The 24435-nt window shown below is 39.1% G+C and overlaps 2 protein-coding genes across 7 annotated transcripts; one reads left to right on the top strand and one right to left on the bottom strand.

Annotated features, from left to right (window-relative positions):
• The first annotated feature begins 134 nt into the window (after positions 1-134).
• On the top strand, positions 135-13518 carry LOC119720800 (adenylate kinase isoenzyme 5-like). 6 transcript variants are annotated; one of them, XM_038190646.1, is made up of 25 exons: positions 137-346; positions 1472-1673; positions 1924-2043; positions 2841-3010; positions 3528-3653; positions 3853-4044; positions 4218-4308; positions 4477-4580; positions 5113-5173; positions 5355-5413; positions 5608-5668; positions 5866-5919; positions 6471-6545; positions 6726-6800; positions 7318-7520; positions 7693-7809; positions 7948-8139; positions 8472-8556; positions 8850-9052; positions 9394-9510; positions 9633-9824; positions 10015-10129; positions 10282-10559; positions 10745-10942; positions 11558-13518. In XM_038190646.1, the coding sequence occupies exons 1-25, from the start codon at positions 284-286 to the stop codon at positions 11633-11635; spliced, it is 3231 nt and encodes a 1076-aa protein (XP_038046574.1). In that variant the 5' UTR covers positions 137-283; the 3' UTR covers positions 11636-13518. The 6 variants fall into 6 exon arrangements, with proteins under 6 accessions (XP_038046579.1, XP_038046578.1, XP_038046574.1 ...); XM_038190645.1 differs by having other exon boundaries at positions 5857-5919; XM_038190648.1 differs by lacking the exon at positions 6726-6800.
• Positions 12752-15073, bottom strand: LOC119720801 (putative ribosomal N-acetyltransferase YdaF). Its single transcript, XM_038190652.1, has one exon. It carries the CDS (start codon positions 14835-14837, stop codon positions 14235-14237), a length of 603 nt encoding a protein of 200 aa, XP_038046580.1. The 5' UTR covers positions 14838-15073; the 3' UTR covers positions 12752-14234.
• Positions 15074-24435: the final 9362 nt, after the last annotated feature.

Raw genomic sequence — 24435 nt, 5'->3', positions numbered from 1 at the left:
TCACACCTATACCGTTTGTTTGCTGTCTGCCTGCGCTTAGCTTTTCCTGGTACTCGGCCCGCGCACGCCGTACGTAAAGCACATCAATAACAACAACGGAACCAGCGCTAATAAGTCAATGGCCTGGCGAAATGTTGTTTGCCTAGAAACGTACATGACGACTGCACACAGATAAGTGGCTCACCTGTTGTGTGATTGGTAAAGAGAAAAGTACTCGCAGAAAACACGGGCCAAAAATTGGCCTGATACTTCATCAGAGGAAAGGAACCATTGCGATTGCACCATGACGTCCAAGGACGACACCAAAACGTACTTGTCAAAGCGGGAGATTCCCCAGTTATTTGAGGTAAGAAGGGGTGGTTTTTCGTTAAAACTTTATTTTGGAAAATGTTGCCCAATTTCCGGACAAATTGATAGGCGGATCATGTGTAAAATTATCTTATGAGTTATGACAGGTAATTTTTGGGAACTGATGAAAGACTATCCTTAGCTTTTGATTTCTTGTTTGGCATATTTGGAAAATAGAAGATCTTAATTTGTTATGATAGTATTACATGTATTAGTAATAAACCAAGCCACGAAACCCCAGAATTAGTAGTCCGAAAATTTGGGACTCTCAATACTGTGTATGAGAGTCCCAAAACTTAAGGTATCCATATCGTGCAAAACTTTGTGCTGCATGATAAAACCAGTGTGAATCAAATTTGCAAGCTTCTTACTCACTACAGTTTCTTCAATAATCCCTGAAACTTCTGCCTCGCAAAGTTGCTGTTGTGAGCATTGCATCACCAAAATTTCAGCTTTTAATTCTAATTTTGCAGAGAGTTATCGAAATCCATACGTGAGACATCACATTGATGTGTACTGCAATGCATTGTGCAAAAAGACTCCTCAGCTATAACATTTTTATCATGTAGATAAAACAGCGCCCTCTTGTTCTGAGTGAATGCAAAATGTTTCATTTTTTAGCAGAGGGCGCTATGTTCATTTGGCCATTGATTAAAAAACAAGTAAGCTGCAAGGCTCTTCCTACACCTACCCAGAATACATTGGGAATCACACACCCATTTCCAGAGCATGGAGGTTGACGTGGGTGGTTTTGAACTGCCAAAACCTTGCCTTAAAATTGGATTTAAAGTCTCAAATTTCGCAGATGACATGCTTGCAACTTTATCATTTTGATGTTTGTGTTGTGTGGGCATTAATTAGCCAAATGGTGAGTAAAAAAACGTCAGTAGCAATTTTGCACGTTTTTATGCACTCACGGTCCCAGTCTGCAGAATTAGTAGCCTTTATGGATTTTAAAAGATGGAGAAAAAAAAGGCTAAATTGAAAATAAAATAAATAAAAATATTTATTTTTCAAGTAGAATAAATTGTGTTTTTTATGGTTTTTTTAATTGCATGCTTACGTTAGTAAGGTAGTAAGTTTGGTGGGATACTTCATAGTTCATTGAATTTCGTCATTGCAGAGTCTCATGACTGGGCTGATGTACCACAAACCAGGCAATCACGTGGACTACATGCTGGAATGCCTGGGCAAGATTAAAGACAACAAGAGCGAGGCCGTCCGCTGGAACACGTTTGTTGATGGGGCGAAAGGTCAAGCTCCCTTGCCCCCAATTCAATCCCAAGATGCCCCTGTACTAGATAGGGAGCCAACTTTCACGACAGGTATGGGATGGAGTGTTGTGATTCAAATACTTACTAAAATGACATGATGGCATATTTTAACCAATCAGCAGCCAGGATATAACCTTGTTTGATAGTAAATGGACATTTTCCCATAAAGTCTTGATCGTTACTTCAAACACAGAGGCTGATTTGAGAAGGATTTTGGTATAAGTTAAATTTTTTGATGGAATTGTTATCTTGTCACCCCAAAGCATAACAATGATTTCCTGTTGTTTCATTGCATTGACAGAGGTACCATTGGAGATGAAGCGTTCTAGCGCCCTACCCCCCATCGCTACATCCCCAGGGGCAGCTACGGCCTCTAAGCAAGGCATCCCTCCACCACACACTAGGTTCATCTTTGTCATTGGTGAGAACTTTGACAGCTTTTACATTGAGACTTAACACCATGAACCAGAGAGAATTTGGCTCCTCGCTCAAATTTTTAGCTTTGGCCCTTGAATCATACTTTACACAATTTAAATGCTTTATGCAATGTAATTTTTTTCAATGCAATCCTTTAAAATGGACCTGTGTCCCATTTAACCTTATTTTCAATTTTGCTTTTTATGCTAGTGCAAGTTTCCATATTCATGGGCAAAACTGTGATGTCACTCTGGGCAGAAACCTCAATGTTACAGTTATTTCAGCACAAAAACTTGCTAGAATTCTGGATATTTTGCTGTCATAGAATTTCTTGTCTTTGGCAGCAAGCCAATGAGCAAAATGAAAAGAAGTGCACTTTTCAATGAAATAAACCAAAAACGGATGTCAAATAGTTTTCATACATTTAAGAGGAGAAGAAAGTTGCACAAAATGTGTTCCTAAGAAAAATTAATCGCATGGACCTTTTAAGAGCAAAACAAATTTGTCATTAATCGCAAAAGTCATACACTACAATTGTTGTCAGCTTAGTTTAAAGTAAGAATTGCCCCTTTTGTGAAAATTATCCCATGTTTGATATTTTGAGACAAAATATTGGCCATGAGACAAGCAGTTATGGGACACACAGCACTAAATACATTGACCATTCATAATTGGTAGGAAAAAACATTTCAGTTGAGAGTTACTTTTTACAAGGTGTGCCATGATCAAATACTATGATAAAGTTTAACCTCTAAAAATGAAAACCATTATTTAGGCTTACCTTGAAACTTTTTCCAACAGGTGGGCCAGGCAGTAGTAAGAGTGAGCATTGTAAGCGGCTGACTGATCGATACAATGGCTATGTCCACATCTCAGTGGGTCATATGCTGAGGAGAAAGATTAAGAAGTACACTGAGGACAAGTGGAAGATGCTGGCTGATGCAGTGCTGAACGGACAACAGGTGCCTCATGTAAGTTGTAATTAAAGACAGATCTGCTAAGCATTGAGAACATTTGCTTAATAAAAATGAGTCATGAGCCAAAAATGGCAAGTACATTATATTGTTTATTTATTTGGTAATGAAACCAAGGATTCCTCAAAAGCGCCCTGGGCACTGTGGCTCGCAAGCCTGATGAGACCTATAGAGAGAAGACAATGAGAAGAAATTACAATTTTAGAGGTGGGAGGAAAAGCCCAGAAGAATGTTCTGGGGAAAGCCCACAGAATCAGATAGGGCCTGAAAACCCTTGTGAAATTGCTTGTGCTTGTTTCTCAGTAAAACTTTGCTTTGCACATATTTTTTGTTATCATATCTGAAATAAAATCAACTCTTAAGAGATTTACTGAGAAAGCAAGTTTGAGGAACATGTTTTTTATTGGTAACCACTTTGTGACACGTACCTTGAAATGATGTTCTCATTGACAATAGCAACAAATTCTAGTGGATGGTTTCTAACAATCAGTCTATTTTTTCCCCAAAACTGCAGGAAACAGCCTTTGAGTTGGTGCAAGCCAAGATTAGCAGTAAGGTGCAGAAACTGTCAGACATCCAGGGATTTATCATAGAGGGGTTCCCCCGGGGTATGGAACATGTGCAGGCATTTGAGAAACAGGTCAGTATTAAATGTATGTACATTGTATCATCACTCAAAGTAATGTGATACTATGGTTTCTGTCACACCATTCTATAGGGTCAAATTTTTACAGACAGCTATTATTAGGCCGCAGTGTGCCATGCATGATAGTTAGAAAGTCTTATAATGCTTTCTGAAATTTGTGTGTATTTATAATCAATTTCGTATATTCCCTTAGTTTGGAGCAGTTGATCTGGTGTTATATCTGATGTGCGATGAGACACGCCTCAGATTTCGCCTGGAAAAGCGCAAGGATACCAGTGGCCGGTCTGACGATACAGACGTAGGAATTACCAACAGGCTGGCAAACTTTAGCAGCAGCGTACCGGTTATTATGGACTACTTCCAACAGAAAGGGGTCTTGCATCAGGTATGTTGATCATATCTCAAATAATTCTATTCTGCTTCAGTCCTCGTGAAGATAGATTTCTTACAAGATTGCAAGATTGATTTCAACAAAACGTGGTGCTATCAAACAATTACATAATCGCTCAGCTTAGTCTTTCTTAGTGCAAACTGTTTGATTGATTTTTGGTTGGCTAGGTCAACTGTGATCGTGATGTGGAGGAGGTTTTCTACGATGTGGCAAACTTGTTTGATTCCCGGTTCTTCACGCAGGATGCTTCAGATAATAGTGAGTCAACAGATAAACTATATTTCACAATGTGACTTTTCATAGTCTTTTTTGAGCGTTCATGCTAATCAATAAATTTAAAAACTGCATTGATGCCTTTGTATTAAGCACAATATCGGCCGTCAGTCGTTTGCAAATAAGGTGCATTTTCTGTTATTTCTTCATCAGGTGAACAAGTAGGAAAGGATACAATGTCAAAGCCGCTTCCCCCGATCCAAACTGGAGAGAAGACTGAAACAGACAAGAAGGACAAACCCGAGGCAGCAGAAGAGGTAACGTTGAAGACTGAAGTTGCATGAAGAAAACAGAGTTGTCACAGCAGTAATAGGACATTAATTGTTTCGCTTCAGCCAAAAATGGCCGGAATTGAATAAAACACTCAAGGAACTTGGTTTTCGGAAAGAATCCTATACTCCATGTAATTCTATACTCCAAATTCACAAATTATGTTAAATTCTAACCACTGTGTACAGCTTTTTAATTTTTTAGTTAAATTCAAATTCTCACAGCAAAATTGTTCAACAGAAAAGTTTGTTCAGCTTCTTTCAGTTGAAACTTTACTCCATTCCAATGGCCGAAACTGATTTGTTTCTCAAATTGAAAGGGATACTTTAAAAATGAAAATTGTTTTTGTTTTTCCTGCAACCCCTGCTCAAGATTAATACAACCCACATTCCCAAGAACAGCTTCATTTTGTTGCCCTGGATTCCCATTCAACCACTCGAGGTCAACAGCGCTTATCTCTGACAGTTTGTCACAGGTTTGCTGGCAGAGCCATCATTTCACTATCATTTGTATCCACAGGAAGAAGCTGTCGTTTCTGAAACGTCGGGAATCATGTCAGCTGTTAACCACCTTGCTGGAGGTAAGTTAACCCTTTGGTTTCATTGATTCTTCAGTGAGTACAAATGCAACGTAATCAGTGTATTGGGTTAACACAAAATTGCAACTTGAACCACAGACTTGTGACAGACATAGATTTTGGAAAAAGTTTGAATTCGTAAGATGACGAGATTAATAAGATAAATCTATTTCTGATGATTCAGATGATGAGAGGAAAGAAGATAGTGCAGAGAAGAGCATCGTAGACAAGATGGCAGAAGAGGTGAGATTTTGAGTTTGAAAGAAAAAAGGAAACTGGATTGTTGTAAGCAGACCGCAGGTCGATTCAGTGAAAATTGTGACAGATTGTCAAGACTACGTGACCTGTCTTTTGTTCTTGAGACTCATTTCTTCCGATCCATTCAAAGAATTGAAAATTATAATTGTCTTTATTTCCAAATTTCTTGTCATCATCAGAAGGCAGCTCTTGGTGCTGAAGGCGTGGCAATGATGGACATGTTCAATAAGATTGAAGAAGGTAGGAATTGGCATTTTTGGGTTTGGAATTCTTGTAACTTGTAGCATGAGTATCATTCTTGCCAGATTTTGGAACTTTGTAAGTGGTCAGGATTATTATTGTCAGAAATGATTTCCAAAATCTCCCTGTCTCTACGTGTTTCACCGATTGTTGCATTGCTTACCTCTTAAGACGTGATTTTTGTGCTGTATCAACAGGAACACCAGAAGATAAAGACAAGCCAGAGTCCCAGCCTTCAGATCAGCCTATCGGTAAGTCCTGATATCATTATTCATTAAGCTCGGTTGAGGGCCATGATTTAGTCGGTTAGTGGAGTTGTGATGTAACCTACGCCTGAGCACACATAGCAATGCACGAACTCCTCCTGTCAAACAATAGCGCACAGCTACTGGTAACCAACAATGCAACCGTGCAACGGTGCAGTCCCATATAGTCACTAGAGTAGTCCTACCATCCTTAGTTCGAGTCAAGTTTAATAGTCAAACTATGGTTAACAATACTTTGCGACCGAACTTGCTCATAGTTAACCTTGCGTCCGGCTGGAGATTGATGACTGAATTGTATTTTTCACAGAGTGATGTCAATGACCAATTCAGTACTAGACTTGCCTGCTGTATACCGTAGAATAGACTTTTGAAACCAATTAATTAAACTGTTTGAGAGACTTTAATTCCATTAGCAGATCAGTTGTTTCAACTACAGCAGGAAACTGTTAACCTGTTTGGCTGTTTATTTCTGCAGTCATATACAGCATTTATTTTATCAAAGTATTAATTTCTGCCTGTTTATTATTTTCATACAGTAACTGAGGAACCTATCACCTCGGAAGAAGCTTACATAACTGGAGACAAGGGAAGAGTTCCAGATGAAGACGCTGGTAGGTCCGATTTTTAACTAAGAAATCGGTAAATCTAATATCTCTGCCAATGTGTGATAACTTTTGTAAATTCTCATTAATTGTTTCGTTGTCCGTGATAGGTATGTTCATTTCTGCAGTCATATATAGCATTTATTTTATCGAAGTATTAATTTCTGCCTGTTTATTATTTTCTTACAGTAACCGAGGAACCTATCACCTCAGAAGAGGCTAACATAACTGGAGACAAGGGAAGAGTTCCAGATGAAGACGCTGGTAGGTCAGATTTTTAACTAAGAAATCAGTAAATCTAATATTTCTGCCAATTTGGTACAAGAACTGTTCCCTGCTTGTGGTAAGCGTATGTCACGGGTTAGCAAGGAATGTGGCTTCCACGCGTACATCCCATAACTCAGGATTCTGTGCTGACAGGGTTAGCACAGAATTTGTCTGCTGGCGCGGTTAGCACAAAATAGTGATTGTAAGCACAGAGTTCTGTGAGCACGCTATCGCTTCTATGACAAAGGCCCCCTTTAATGGTGAAAGCATTGTGCTAGCTATTGTTCATATGACCCATCACGGGCAGTTGATTTGTACAATAGCATGCACAGTGGTTTCTCCATTGAAGGGGGCCTTATGAGTAGACATTGATCACGTGCTCAGATTCGTCTATAGACACATCATATAGATGCACTGGATTTTGCTTACAAATCCACAATCAATGTTCAATCTTGTCTCAGCTTGGACATAAGGCTATTCATGATTTGTGTGTTTGTTTTTGGGGATTGTTTAGCTGAGAAGCTGAAGAAGTGCAAGATCATCTTTGTCATTGGAGGACCCGGGTCCGGCAAGGGAACACAGTGTGAGAAGCTTGTGGACACCTATGGATTCACACACCTGTCATCTGGTGACCTCTTGAGGGCAGAGGTCAAGTCAGGGTCAGAGAGAGGTCAAAGGTTAACAGCTATTATGGAGGCTGGTGACCTTGTCCCACAGGTTAGTATTTGCACTTTTTCATTTTTGGCTCAAGAAAATGCATGTTATTATTGATTAATTATGCATTTCAGCAGAATATTCATAGCAGACTTTATATAATATTTTGCTGATTATCATTCTCAGAATTCTTATCACTTATTATATTTTGCTGTTCATATTTCTCAATTTTCAGGAGACAGTGCTGGAGTTATTGAAGGAGCACATGTTGGCCAAGGCTGATACGTCCACTGGTTATTTGATCGACGGCTACCCACGAGAGGTTCAGCAAGGAATTGAGTTCGAGAAACAGGTATGTTATAGACTGAAATAATGTTGTTAAAGACTGCAGCGACTTAATACAACTTGTGCGTCATAATGCATTTGTAATATGAAATTTGCATATGAAATTTGACTTGGCTTACCATTATTGTTTCTGGGGTTGTTGTAGTTCGCAGAATGCACTTGTGCCCTGTACTTTGAGGTCTCCGATGAAACGATGACAACAAGGCTCCTGAAGCGTGCTGAGACAAGCGGACGAGTGGATGACAACGAAGAAACCATCAAGAAGAGACTGACGACATTCCATAATGCTACAACACCAGTGGTGGACCACTATCAACAGAAGAACAAGATTATCAAGGTATGCTCAACTAAACAAGATTTGTTCAATTCTCATATAAAAACTGATCCAAAGTACAATTTTGATGTGCTCAAGTGGCTTTTGAGTTTGTACAATTGATTGTGTAGTGGTTGTGAGTATAAAAGTATGAGTGCTTACAGCAGTTATAAATTTACATGTGTTGATTACGCCCAGAACCCTATCCTTGCAAAGTCCACCAACATCTTACACCAATCAGTTTTTGGTAAAGCAAACTTTCACTATAAAACCAATTTTCTGCATAATCTGTAAATTATGTTCTTTCTGTGATAACTTTTGTAAATTCTCATTAATTGTTTCGTTGTCCATAACAGGTATCAGCTGAAACAGATCCTGACAGTGTGTTCTCATGTGTGAAAGATGCTTTGAAGGAGCGCGGTATCGAGTCTCAGAATTCAGGTAAAAAAAGCTTGATGAAAAAGTTTGTAGAAATTCATATATTTAACCGACCAGTTGCTGTTATAAGCCTGGTGGCAAAACAAGAAAATCACGCATTTAAAGATTGAATTGAAAAGAAGTTTATTTGATCAAAGTCATTTTTGTTCTTAGTGTTTTAATTTTGGCTGGGAAACAAGAAGTGCTGTGAAGCAGAATATCAGACCATTAAGATAGATACTTGTTTTAGTCTTTTTAGTGATCAAGTATTGTTTCAAAATAAATAACCAGAAAATGTGTTCTTTTTGTTTCTGTAGCCGAGAAGCTCAAGAAGTGTAAGATCATCTTTGTCATTGGAGGGCCAGGGTCCGGCAAGGGAACACAGTGTGAGAAGCTTGTAGACACCTATGGATTCACACACCTGTCATCTGGTGACCTCTTGAGGGCAGAGGTCAAGTCAGGGTCAGAGAGAGGTCAAAGGTTAACAGCTATTATGGAGGCTGGGGACCTTGTCCCACAGGTATGTGAATTTTTAAATATGTAGCACTTAGCAGTGGAATAACTGGTGTCCAATTTGCAGGGGGGCAGTTTGGGCCTATCTTTTCTGAAGGGTGCACTCAGTCAGTTATTAACAACTCAAAAATCGTTTTGCCTTCCCAAAATTCTAGTTGGTGGCGTTGTGGATGCGCATGCCTCGAGTTGAACCCCATCTCCCCCCCCCCCCCCCCCAGTTATGCCGCTGCCAGTTTTACTTTTTGTTCTTTGGATGTATCGTAGTTCTGGTCTGCTATGTGGCTTATTTTATTTAGGATTACTAATCATCTTACAATTCTGTTTATTCATCTTATTTATGTATTTCAGGAGACAGTGCTGGAGTTATTGAAGGAGCACATGATGGCCAAGGCTGATACATCCACTGGCTATTTGATCGATGGCTACCCACGAGAGGTTCAGCAAGGAATAGAATTTGAGAAACAGGTATGGTCGATTTTTTTTGCCACCAATAATCGAGTTAAGTTCTTAAAGATTGTTTTGAAGTTTCAAAATGCAACCACAAAACAATATGACTCAACGTAATTTCTTCTTTGGGGTTGTTGTAGATCGCAGAATGTACCTGTGCCCTGTACTTTGAGGTCTCCGATGAAACGATGACAACAAGGCTTCTGAAGCGTGCTGAGACAAGCGGACGAGTGGATGACAACGAAGAAACCATCAAGAAGAGACTGACCACATTCCATAATGCTACAACGCCGGTGGTGGACCACTATCAACAGAAGAACAAGATTATCACCGTAAGAAGTTTTGAATTTTTTAAGGATTACCTAAAGTTATTCATAAACGCGTCCTTTAAACCAGTTATTGTTAGGGAAGAGCATCACAGTATGCTGATGAGGTAAAAACTATTTGATATTTGTAAGAAATAAGTACTCTTGAGTGACAACTGAGTGAGATTTTCTGACACTGTTTTATTGTTTGGAATAGGTATCAGCTGAAACCGATCCTGACAGCGTGTTCTCTGTTGTGAAAGATGCCTTAAAGGAGCGCGGTATCGAGGCTGCCAGCTCGGCCAAACAACAGAGGTTCATTTTTGTCATTGGTGAGTTCTGAAATGTTTGTCATCATAGAATTTTAATTTCAGCTACAGTAATGGAAACATTGAGGTAATGAGAGCTCGCTCGCAACGTAATCTCATGGAAGGTGTCCAATTTTGAATTTTTTTTTACTTCATGATTTTTTTTTAACATCTAGGTGGCCCTGGCTCTGGCAAGAAAGAAGTCGCCAAGAAAATGGCCGCCCAGTACAAGCTGGTCCACCTCTCCGCTGGTGAACTCTTGAGGGCTTTCTCTGAGCTTGACACCCCAGAGAGCAAAGAGGCTGCTCAAGTCATCCAGGCCGGCAGTCTGGTGCCTCAGGAGGTTCTATTCAAAGTCATGCAAGAGGAGGTGAAGACCAATGCCTCGGCCGACGGGTTTGTGATCGATGGGTTTCCGAGGACGGTAGCACAGGCCGAGCTGTTTGTAAGCGAGGTGAGCTTTTACAGATTGCGGAAAATTATTAGTAGCTTTTACAATGACAGTGATATTTCTTCATTTCTCTGCTAGGGTTGCTTGTGCCTAGCATCCATAACAAGATGGGTGGGTTTTCCTGAGGAGGCCGGCTAAATGAAAGTTTATCATACTTTACCATGGCATTTAATTCTTACCTGTCATAGTTTGGTTACATCGAGGGCGCACTGTTCTTGGAAGGAGTACGTGAGGAACTTCTCAACAACGTCTCGTCCCGGGCTGAATCCAGCGGACGATCAGACGACAGCGCAGACGTTGCTGGCGCTAAGCTGGATGTGTTCGAAGCTGAACTGCCTGCTGTCCTGGGATATCTAGAAAAACAGAACAAGGCGGTGAAAAAGGAGGTAAGTCAAAGTAAAACTTAACAACGGGTCCTTTGTAAAAAGGCAAAGAGTCCAATAGTGTAGTACAATGATATTTATTCCCTAACCGCATTTTTACTTTGAAACCGAATGATGTTAGTTTTATTCAAATAAACAGCAAGTAGGAAATGGTTTTACCAGTGGCAGTGTTGTGATTGAGATAAATCCATAAATCCACCATAAGTACATCACAAGTCCATCACAAATCGATCACAAGTACATCACAAGTCCATCACAAGTCTTTCACAAGTCCGTCAAAAATCCATCACAAGACTTATTAGTCCACCACAAGTCCATCACAAGTCCATCACAAGTCCATCACAAGTCCATCACAAGTCCATCACAAGTCCATCACATAAAGTCATCTAGTCTCAAGTCAATTCATTAGCTATGCAAATGAGCTGTGACAAAGGCACTCCTTATTATTGTCAATCCCCTTTCACTTCCAACCTGACTTTTTGATTTACTTGTGAGGGACTTGTGATCAGTTGGCATCGAAAATCTTTATACAAACTTCATTATTGAATCACACACTGGCAAAGTTATATCAGACAAGTAACTCCTCGTGAACTGTTGTCTTCCTCGCCCATTCTCCAGCTTTCATTCAAAGATGCAGCAGATGATGTGGACATGCTTCTGGATGTCTTGAATGCGTTCAGCGCCTCAGACAAGTAGATCAGATACTCCAGGTTTGCTCAGAGACAATCTGTTCATCTCTCAGATGCGGTGGGTTCATTGCGGTATTGTGTATGAGAGGTTGTAGGCAGTAGTATTGCAAACAGGTATATATACCAAAATACTGTGATTCCGTCCTTTGTAAATGTGTTTTTGCCTTCTCTTGGCTTTAGTGCTAGTGCCATCCAATTCAGTCTTGTGTGATAATATTATGGGACTTTGAACGTACATGTACTTCTAATTGGTTACTACTCGGTTTATTCTGACATGGAAGCCAGTGTATGCCCTCCATGTAGCCTGGATTGGCTGTTGGGTTGAGGCTTTGACAGCGCCCTCAATATGTCAAGCACAGATCCAATAGGAGTATATCAATCAACTATCATAGTTTCTTTCGGGGAGGCACAAAGATTTGGTAGTATTTTATTTTTAATAGGCAAGTTGTAAATAGCTATGCATTTCAAGATTTTTGTTTGTGTACAAGAGACACCAGGATTTGGTTACGGGAGTTCTTTCAGAAGTAACTGTGAGGTCCTTTTTTTTTTGCGAGTCTTTCCTTGAACTTCTTTGATCAAATCTGCACTAAGAGGTGTGATTATTTGCATGATACCATTTGTAGGACTTATTTTTGTAGAAAGTGAAAATTTCAAACTAAATAATTTCCTTGGCCATGTGAAAGTACCCTGCCTTGGAAGGAGATGTTTCGGCCGTGATTTTATTTTTATATTTTGATTTCATATTTTGGTGAACAATGTTAATAATGTATTCTTATTCATCCACATTTTATTAGAAATAGCTTGCTGAATTTGACGAGAGACTCATTCTTATTTGAAAATATTTGTAGCTTTGGGGGCATTTTCCCATATTTCTTGTGTTAGTTCACTTTCTATGTAAACAAATTTTTTGAATTGTGTATTCAACTAAATTTGTATGAGATGTTTATTCTTATTTGCTTTGACAAATCAATTGACTTCAGGGACAAATTTGCCTGCCAGGCTGAAATCTATAAATAGTTTTGTGTTATGAAAAGCAATATTAACCTAATACTGCTTCATTCATATTGGGGATAAAAAAAAATGACTATAGCAACTACAGTGTATAAGTTCACTAATCCTGATATGAAATATGTGGATTTGTGTTTAATGCCCAACTTTGCTTTTTTGGGGCAAAAAAAGAAAATGTACATATGTAGAAATGGCGAATAGATTTTGCACTGTTCTGTCTCCTTTTGCACATTATATATTAAAGTATACACACATACGTATGAGTATGACACCACTGTGCCTTTCATGACTTTCAAACAAAATATCACTTTTTTCACGTTGGAATCCGATATCCTTTGAAACACTGAGCAATAAACTAGCATTTGTACAATACATGTAGATGTTTTCAAAGCTTACATTTAATATAACTTTCTTTACAATTGTAAATTAAAAAGAAGTGGCTAAAATCTTAACTTTGATTAGAAAAAAAGATTAGAAACGACTTTTTAAGGTATGAAAAAAATAAAATGTGAAATGAAAGTGTTATGCTAATAACTCACCAACAATGTTGGAGAACTGATCTGAGGACGCAAAAGCTGTATATATTAGATTTTATGTGTATATATGGTAAGATAACTGTACTTACTTCAATGACTCTTTGCTAAAATTTCGTCAGCCCATTATTTTATTTCATGACAATCTCATTCAAATATTTCGTTAAGTATGTTTATAATGAAAAATGCTATTATTCAAAAGTTTGTTAGTACTTCTTTTGTGTGAGTTTGGTTTAATAATCATCTTAGTAGCATCATCCAGTAATGTCAGTCGTGTACGATGCTGAACTACACTAATACTAAACTATTACAACTAACAAGAAGATTAAAACTACTGTGAAGAATTGAATATTGTTGACTGTTCTTTGGGTTTCTTATACCTTTGTTTTTGTCCGTCGGAACGTCCCAACCGTCATCACATTTTACATAAAATTTCACCAAAATATATAGGAAAAACCATGCACAACTGGCTAAATGCCAGTATACATTGTATACAAGTTAGGTTATGTGTTGCATTCTTTTGAAGAAAACAAAATAACAAAAACAGTAATTGTTGAAAATTTGAACACAGAAATCGACTGGAGTGGAATTTGAACCTACAACCGCCCCATTGCCATTCCAGTGCCCTATGTTGGTGGTTCCCCAATTCGTCAGTATCCAAGATATTGATGAATTGACGAATTGGGGAACCGCAAGTTGGACAGCTCATTCAGTTGGTAGAGCACCAGAACGGTTAGCCAGAGGTCGTCCGTTCAAGCCCCGCTCCAGTCAATGTCTTTGTTCAACTTTTCAACAATTTTTACAATTCCCCTAGTCAGTTTCCCATTGTGGTTCATTTGAACATTTATTTTGATGTCATTTTACATGTAAAAAAAAATTAAACAAAAACTAAATTATAAACCAAATACATGCGGATTTATACACAAACCACAAAGAGAAATACAAATTAATAAAATAACTCGCTAAGAAATGTTTATGAAAAATCAAACATTAACAGAAAAACTAAATGTTTTTTCATCATCAAGATCAGCAGGCCAGTTGGCACCATACCTAGGGAACATTCAATTAGTGCTGTAATGTCTCTGGCAGTCTTAGTTCAAAAACTAAATGTGAAACGGAGACACCATTGACAACTTCTGCATTCTCGATTATCCCAGGGAGTTTCTGAAATCCAAGCCGACGGGCTACTGCCTGACTCTTGAAGTTATTCTCCGCTGTGTAAATGACAAACTGTTGTATCCCGATAGTCTGACCATGTTCAATTAAGTTCTTGCAGGCCAGAGTGCACAGGCCAGAACCATTGTAGTCTTCTGCCAGCCAATAACCCAATTCTGCCTTCTTAGTTTGAAGGTTTATTTCCTTCAGCCCCACAGCTCCAATTGCCTCTTCAGCAACAGGTTGGTTTTCAGACCCGTGTTCTTTGAAGATCCCACAAGTTAGACCGGTTGCATTCTTCTCCTGTTCCTGGGAAAGTTTGATAAATTCCAAAGTGTGGTGGACAGCGGTCGTGTCGGCGACAAAGGGCAAAAACTTGCCGAAGAAGTCTCTGTTTTTGTCCAAAGCGCAGAAAAAAAGCTCGGCGTCATTTACTCTCAATGGGCGCATGGATATGGAGTCTCGCAGAGCGATTGGGAAGAATTCGTCGACATGTGATGTCACCGATTCCATCTTAGACAAAGTTGGAACAATCTAACTACAGACTGGAGCTTAAAATGAGAAAACTGTCAATGCGGAATGCGTACGCTGTTGTTGCGTATGCCGTGTGCACACATGCACTTTGCTCATAAAATACCTGTTTCTGTTGCTTCTTCAGTTCTTCTTAGAAGTGCTCCTAAAAGTTCAAATCTTCCGCAGGGATGTTAAATGTGCACTCAGTCACATGTGCTCCCTGATTTGGACACCGCACTACGGCGCGGCCGCACTCGATTAGTAAACTTTACGGGCGCCGCCATCTTGATTTTGTAGTCTGGTGCCCAGTGCAACCGGGCAGTTTTGTATGTGTAATCGACTGGTACCCAAGGTGTTGAAAAAGGGGCGTCCCCTGCTATTTTTGCACATTATTTGGAAGGGGCGTAACAAGGGTTAAACTTCAGTTCTGGGGGGCGGTGTCATATGAAAATCAGACTCGTATGAAAATCGGACTCTTTTCCCTTTTATTAGTTAAACCCTCTCACGTGACCGGTCCGTCTCCTAATTATCTATGCATGAGCATGCGCAATACCACCAATGAGTGGGAACGAATTAGCAATTCGTGGGAACGAAATAGCAATTCGTGCGAACGAATTAGCAATTCGGTCCCTCTCCTAATTATCTATGCATGAGCATGCGCAATACCACCAATGAGTCCGTATTTCATTAAACCTAAAATGATTCATGCTGGAGGTGTCATATGAAAATCGGACTCGTATGAAAATCGGACTCTTTTCCCCTTGTATTGGGTAAACCCTTTCACGTGACCGGTCCCTCTCCTAATTATCTATGCATGAGCATGCGCAATACCACCAATGAGTCCGTATTTCATAAAACCTAACTTCATGCTAACACCTGTCATGTATGAAGCTCGATAAGGGACAGGGTGGATTTTTTTTTTGTAATTTGCTAATTCGTTCCCACGAATTGCTAACTCGTTCCCACGAACTGCTAATAACTCGTTCTCACGAATTACTAATTCGTTCGCACGAATTGCTATTTCGTTCGACGTTCGCACGAATTGCTATTTCGTTTCCCACGAATTGCTAATTCGTTTCCCACGAATTGCTATTTCGTTCGCACGATTTCCTACTGTAATTCGTGGGAACGAATTGCTAACTCGTGAATCCGGGAACGCGTTAGTAATTCGTGGGAACGAATTAGCCATTCGTGGGACCGAATTAGCAATTCGTGGGACCGAATTAGCAATTCGTGGGAACGAATTAGCAATTCGTGGGAACGAATTAGCAAGTCGTGGGACCGAATTAGCAATTCGTGGGAACGAATTAGCAATTCGTGGGAACGAAATAGCAATTCGTGCGAACGAATTAGCAATTCGTGCGCACGAATTAGTAATTCGTGGGAACGAATTAGCAAATTACACCCAAAAAAAATCCACCTGTCCCTTCCCGGGCTTCATAATGCAGAACTGATCCGAGGACGCAAAAGCTGTATACAGTAGATGGTGTTTGGGGAATGGATGAGTCGATACACAATTCTTTGGTTGAGGACTGTGTTTACCGTGACTGTTTATTCCACAACAATATTTTAATACACATTGATTGATTGAACTGGTTAAAGTGAACTGAGACAAGGATTAAATTGAATGAACTGAAATAGACTAGAATAGAAATGTAATTGAAACAGAATTGAAACAGAATGAGGAACTGCTAGTGGAGCAGGACTTATATACTAGTGGAAACAGGAAGTCTTGGGAATAAGAAATACTTAAGAATTGGGAAACTTAGTCATATCGTGGTTTCCTTGAGTCTCAGAAAAAATGACTAGGAATGAGTAATAAAGTTCCTTAAAACAATGATCTTGAAAGTAACTTGGTTGTGCTAAGAAACTGACCAATGACTTGTGTGTGGGCAGTGAAGGTCATTTGCTCTGTATCAAAGTATAGGGACTACACATTGCATAGGCACTGTGTGGGTGTATGTGTATACAAGGAAAACGATGAGTAATGCGTTCAGGAGAATTAATCATTAAAAAGTTCAAAAGGAACATTGATAATTAAAGTGTGATAATTAACTAAAAATTAAGACGAATTGATAATTAAGAATTGATAATCTGAAAACGCTACAATGGTACGTATGTATATCTATGTTTGGTGATTAGAGAACTGTAGGCCCCTACTTTGTACTCCTTGTCGTGTCTGTTACTGCAGTAGTGTTGATGTGTGTGATGCCTAAATTAACCTCGATTGTTCAGTTAGAAATATCAAATATACTAATGAACTATTTCAACAAACAAGAAATTTAAACTACTGAAAACTTACATTGTAGTTGACTTTTCTTTAGCTTTCATATGTGTTGTTTCTTGGCAGATCACGATAATGAGTTTTCTCATTTTTCTTCAAAATATATATTATTTGACAAAGAAACATGCATACATTTAATTGATTAATTGGCAACTTACTTTCACGATAAGAAGATAATGCCATGGAAACATGCATGTTTAACATAGACAAAACTTAATTAATTCTTATAAAACAAAATAATACTGCATTTACAGCAGAATTGCCCCAACCAAACAACAGCTCTAAACTAGTTTTCGAACTCTGAGCTTTTCACCAAAATGATATGTCCTTTGTCCGAAAAAAATACTTTGATGTCATTTTATATCTTTAAAAAAAATTTAATTTAACTATAAACCCAATAAAATGTACGAATAAACCACTAAGTGCAACTAGATTTTAATCAAGAGTTCAAAGAAATAAAATAAAACTTAAATAAATTTAAAAGAACAATTAAACATAAACATCAATAGTGTTTTTTTTTTATCATCAAGATCAAGCAGCCAGTTGTTACCATACTTGGGATGTTCAATTAGAGCTGGAATCTGTCTCTGGCAGTCGTAGTTCAAAAACAAAATATGAATAGGGGACACCGTTGAAAATTTCTGCAGTCTCGATTACTCCAGGGAGTTTCTGAAATCCAAGCCGATGGGCTACTGCCTGACTCTTCAGGTTTTTCGGTGCAGTCTGAATTTCAATCTGTTGTATCCCAATACACCGACCATATTCAATTAAGTTCTTGCAGGCCAGAGTGCACAGGCCAGAACCAGTGTAATCTTCCGCGAGCCAATATCCCAGTTCTGCCATTTTAGTTAGGATGTTTATATTCTTCAACCTCAAGCCTCCAATTACCTCTTCGACAAAAGGTTCGTTTACACGTCTTTTTTCTTTGAAAATCCCACAATTGATAAATGTGGCATTCTTCTCCTGTTCCTGGTAAAGTTTGATGAGTTCCGAAGCGTGGTGGACGGTGGCCATATTGGCAGGCAAGGCCAAATACTCGCCTAGGACGTTTCTGTTTTTGTACACAGCGCGGAAATAAGGCTCGGCGTCATCTTCTCTAAATGGGCGCATGGATATAGAGTCTCGCAGTGTAACTGGGAAGAAGTCATCAACTTGTAGTGCCACTGAATCCATCTTTGACAATTCTGGAACAGGCAACAGCCAATAAAAAAACTTCCTTATAATTAATAATTCGGCAATAAAACAAGAGCAAGTTAAGTACCGCGGATAATACAGCCGTTTTCCTATAGGTCCGAATACGATACCATTCAGGTCAGCTGCTTTGCTCAACTAAATGGGTTTACCGCGTACCGTGCATGAGTGATGGAGACTATGAAATTAAATATCGGAGACCACGGGTCCAGAAGAGGTCAAAGGAGCTGGTACCATATTTCAATAGGGGCGCTGTTAAAATTCGAAGATTATAGATTACTAGATTACAGAATGATGTACCGTATTTTGAACAGGCGGACATTATACCAGTATAATTTCACTCAGCACGAAGTGGTTTTTTTTTGTCTGGCCGGTGTGGACGGTAATTCTGTGCACCGTTACAAGTGTCCGGGGGGACAGAATTACCTCGGTAAAAGTGTCCTCCCCGGCCCGTTAATTCTGTCCCCCTTCAGGTAATTCTGCCCCCTCCCGGGTTTTTTTGTCCCCCTAGTTTTGCAACGCAGAAGGCCAGTTCTCTATATTGTTTTCATGAATTCACTCTGCAGGGTATACATTTTTTACTCTTTAGTCTGCCCTTCATGAAGATGACAAAAATTAACTTTTTGGTCTCTTTCTTAGATGTGAAATGTGCACACAATGTTTCGATCGATTCGGAGTACGGTGTAGCCCTATTCTACGGTGGACGCCTCATTGATATAACGCCTACTTGGATTGGTCTGCGTTCCCATCGTAGCGCGTAACGAAATTTCCTATTGGATGAATTTCCTTTGTGTAGCGGGATACACATTATGTACACATATGCGATAAACGCTGCCACAAATCTTGCAGCATGTACTTGCGGTGATGCGCGCTCACGAACACGACTCGTATCATCGCATGGGTGATACTTGCACGGGGACACATTTCCAGGGGGGACACTTTCAACGTTGGGCAGGGGGACATATTTACCAGGGAGGGGGACAGATCTACCTAGGTAAATGTGTCCCCCCGGACAGATTTACCGGGTCACAAACCGGTAAATTTGTCCGGGGGGGGGGGGGGGGGGGGGGGGGGACAACACATTTACCGGGGGGGGGGGGGACAGAATTACCTGCCACACCGCCAAGACATACATCCGCGGTCGATGTTATTTCTCAAACGCCACAGGTCGAACGCTGCATCAGCAGAAATATCCGAAGAAAAATGGGTTTCGTATCACACGAGGGCGCCGTGCGGGGCTGGATTAGACTTGATCAAGTCATTCAGTGGCTTAGCGTTGATAATCTAGCCTGGTAGTGTTTCGTTTTAATATAATATTTGTTGTGTATTTTTCCCTATTATGTACAGGCTGATTACAATTTTGGAATGTTTTACGTGTCCGTTTTGCCAAACTTATCGTGCTTTAATTTGTATTATTAGTTACGTTTGAATTAAATGCATATAATCAATATTTCTTGTAATTTATATGGAGGTATAATAAATTACAGTACAGAAAATTTCAAAGCACAGTAGTGCTTATCAAAATAATTCCCAAGCATTAATTGGGACCCTTCTCCAACAGTTTGTTATTGTATCTTTTTTCATGAATTTCTGTAGAGTCATAACGAATTAGTCGACCTGTGTTTGGCACTGGCCGCTGAATAAACATATACATGTATATGCACGTACATACGAAAGCCCATTAGCGCCACTGCAAGTATATATGTTACATATTGTGTAATTCGTTATTACGGATTATTAATTCGTTATTACGGATTACTAATTCGTTATAACGGATTATTTAATTCGTTATTACGGATTATTAATTCGTTATTACGGATTATTAATTCGTTATAACGGATTATTAATTCGTTATAACGGATTATTTAATTCGTTAGTACGGATTATTAATTCGTTATTACGGATTATTAATTCGTTATTACGGATTATTAATTCGTTATTACGGATTATTTAATTCGTTATTACGGATTATTAATTCGTTATTACGGATTATTAATTCGTTATTACGGATTATTAATTCGTTATAACGGATTATTTAATTCGTTATTACGGATTATTAATTCGTTATTACGGATTATTAATTCGTTATTACGGATTATTAATTCGTTATTACGGATTATTAATTCGTTATTACGAATTAGGTCTGATGTTCTTACACGTGGAGAGCACGTGACCAGGGGCCTGTGTATATCTTTGCATACAACGTTTGCACTCCTGTGCCATACTTGCCGAGTATGACTCAGAACGTATGAGTAATTCGTAATAACGAATTAATAATCCGTAATAACGAATTAAATAATCCGTAATAACGAATTAGTAATCCGTAATAACGAATTAATAATCCGTAATAACGAATTAAATAATCCGTTATAACGAATTAGTAATCCGTAATAACGAATTAAATAATCCGTAATAACGAATTAATAATCCGTTATAACGAATTAGTAATCCGTAATAACGAATTAATAATCCGTAATAACGAATTAAATAATCCGTTATAACGAATTAGTAATCCGTAATAACGAATTAAATAATCCGTAATAACGAATTAATAATCCGTTATAACGAATTAGTAATCCGTAATAATGAATTAATAATCCGTAATAACGAATTAAATAATCCGCAACATATATACTTGCAGTGGCGCTAATGGGCTTTCGTAGTGTACGTACGTACATTCTAAATCGACCTGTGTCGTTTGACTGAGAGGGTTTGTACATGGTTTATATGCATGTACATGCTATTGCTTAATCGACCTGTGGTGTTTGAGGTGTTGTTTTTGTACATGGTCATCATGCATGTACATGCTAAATCGACCTGTGGTGTTTGAGATGGTTTTTCATTTTACATGGTCTATGTGCACGTACATGCTGAATCGACCTGTGGCGTTTGAGATGATTTCAATGTACGGGCAAAATCGACCTGTGGCGTTTGAGATGGATTTTGTACATGGTTTATATGAGCGCATAGGCTAAATCGACCTGCGGCGTTTGAGATGGTTTTTGTACATGGTTTATATGAGCGCATAGGCTAAATCGACCTGCGGCGTTTGAGATGGTTTTTGTACATGGTTTATATGCATGTACGGGCAAAATCGACCTCTGTGGCGTTTGAGATGGATTTTGTACATGGTTTTTATGCACGCATATGCTAAATCGACCTGTGGCGTTTTGTACATGGTTTCAATGCATGTACGGGCAACATCGACCTGTGACGTTTGAGATGGTTTTGTACAGGGTTTATATGCATGTACAGGCTAAATCGACCTGTGGCGTTTGCGATGGTTTTTGTACAGGGTATATATGCCAGTACATGCATTAACCATGTACAAAAACCATCTCAAACGCCACAGGTCGATTTAGCACGTACACGCATTTAAAGCATGTACTGTGCAAAAACCATCTCAAACGCCACAGGTCGATTTAGCATGTACATGCATTTAAGCCATGTGCAATAAACACCTCAAACGCCACAGTACACAATTTATGTACATGGGGAAGAGCGCTCCCTAGATTCAGGTGGTTTCCAGCCCCCCCCCCCCCCCCCCAAGTTTTCGAATTTATACGGCAGGGCAAAATATGTTTGCAAATTTGGTACTATTTAGTACTGAAGGCACGAAGTAGCTACATTTGTTGACCATGTTGTATTTCTAACAATCAAATAATAAATTGGGCATCTGTATAACTGTTCTTCATTTTTGTAAAGTTGGACCTTCTACACTGAGTTTTGCAACCCGTGGTTGACAAAATGTGCAGTTTGCCGACCAAGCGTGGAAATATCTACATGTGGATTGCACTTCTCAAAGCACTTTTGCAAGTTTAATACTACGCGCAAAAAGAACAGCGCCCTCAAGCGATATAGAGTCTATCTTTGTTCGGATCGTTCTGTTCGACCTGTGGCGTTTGAGACTTGAACTCGACCTACATCCGCACGCCGTAGAATATTTTAAGTTTTGTTCAATAGAGGGAGCACCACATAAAAAGTGGTCTCAACAACGCATCAACACGGATGCTGCACAACTGAACAAAAAGAACAATCTCGTTTCCGATGAACTACTCAGGAAATACAAAATGGATTACATTGAAATTTCGTGCAATTAGTTTTCACGATGTGTAGCATAAGTAGTTTGAATGGCGTGAGAAACCGTGGAGCTATAAATACAATATGATCGTAACAATCTAGTGTTTTAACGTTAAAAATCCATGTTGACTAACATTAGGCCAAAAAAAAAGTCTCCGGTTTCTGGTATGGAGCTTGCCCAAAAAGTGGTGCGGCGACGCGGCTTTTTTTTTTTTTTACCTGTTTTTTTTGCTTCAAATGTAGGCTGATGACTGCAAATGGTGCCCGACTAAACTTAGTGCCAATATTATGGGAGACCAGAGTGGCCACATAAAGCTTATTCTCGATCATAACCCCATCTAAAAACACGTTGAAATTGTGCAGCAGCAGGATTCCAGTCAAACAATTGAATTTGGCGGTTTTGAGACATCATCTTTTATTGAAAAAAAAAACACTTTTTCATTTTGCCGACGCGCATGGTTACGGCGACGCGCGCGCATACCAGAAACCGGAGACTTTTTTTTTTGGCCTTAGGATGTATTTGTTGCAATTAAAATCCTGTATTGTTACGGTCATAAAAGCTTGATAATTTGACGTTTTTATTATGAAATGAAATCTTTTGATGCCAAACATCATGACAAATGAGTGTACGAAAATTCATTTTAATATAACGTGTATTCAGTGGCGTAGCCAGGAATTTTTCAGGGGGGGGGGGGCTTGAACATTTCATTGGGGGGGGGGCGTCATGTAGATCAATGATAATTATTTTAGAAAATCAAAATCTCAGTTGGGGTGGGCGACTGCGGGGGGGGGGGGGGGGAGGGCGACGAGATTTCATGAGGGGGGGGGGGGGCCTATTCGTGTATTTCTTGAGTTGTTGGCCCCAAATTGCGTTTGGTGGTGGAGATCGAGACCACTATAATATAGAGGGCGCGCCACATAAATAGTGGTCTCGGCAACGCATCAACACGGATGCTGCACAATTGAAGAAAAAGAACAACCTCGTTTCCGATGAACTACTCAAGAAATACAAAATGGATTAAATTGAAATTTCGTGCAATTAGTTTTCACGATGTGTAGCATGAGTAGTTTGAATGGCGTGAGAAACCGTGCAGTTATAAATATAATATGATCGTAACAAACGAGTGTTTAAAACGTTAAAAATCCATGTTGACTTCCATTAGGATTGCATTTGTTGCAAATAAAATCCTGTATTGTTACGGTCATAATAGCTTGGTTATTTGACGTTTTTTTCATGAAATGAAATCTTATGACGCCAAACATCATGACAAATGAGTGTACAAAAATTCATTTTACTGCAACGTGTATTTCTTGAGTTGTTGACCCGAAATCGGGTTTGGTGGTGGAGATCGAGACCACTATAATATAGAGGGCACGCCACATAAACAGTGGTCTCGGCAACGAATCAACACGGATGCTGCACAATTGAAGAAAAGAACAACCTCGTTTCCGATGAACTACTCAAGAAATACAAAATGGATTAAATTGAAATTTCGTGCAATTAGTTTTCACGATGTGTAGCATGAGTAGTTTGAATGGCGTGAGAAACCGTGCAGCTATAAATATAATATGATCGTAACAATCTAGTGTTTTAAACGTTAAAAATCCATGTTGACTTCCATTAGGATTGTATTTGTTGCAAATAAAATCCTGTATTGTTACGGTCATAATAGCTTGGTTAATTGACGTTTTTTTCATGCAATGAAATCTTATGACGCCAAACATCATGACAAATGAGTGTACGAAAATTCATTTTACTGCAACGTGTATTTCTTGAGTTGTTGGCCCGAAATCGGGTTTGGTGGTGGAGATCGAGACCACTATAATAGAGGGCGCGCCACATAAATAGTGGTCTCAACAACGCATCAATACGGATGCTGCACAAGTGAAGAAAAAGAACAACCTCGTTTCCGATGAACTACTCAAGAAATACAAAATGGATTAAATTGAAATTTCGTGCAATTAGTTTTCACGATGTGTAGCATGAGTAGTTTGAATGGCGTGAGAAACCGTGGAGCTATAAATATAATATGATCGTAACAA

Source organism: Patiria miniata, unplaced genomic scaffold (genome assembly GCF_015706575.1).
Source record: "Patiria miniata isolate m_02_andy unplaced genomic scaffold, ASM1570657v1 HiC_scaffold_9, whole genome shotgun sequence".
Classification (NCBI taxonomy): domain Eukaryota; kingdom Metazoa; phylum Echinodermata; class Asteroidea; order Valvatida; family Asterinidae; genus Patiria; species Patiria miniata.
Note: the sequence above shows the minus strand (reverse complement) of the source record. Positions and strands in the feature narration are given on the sequence as shown.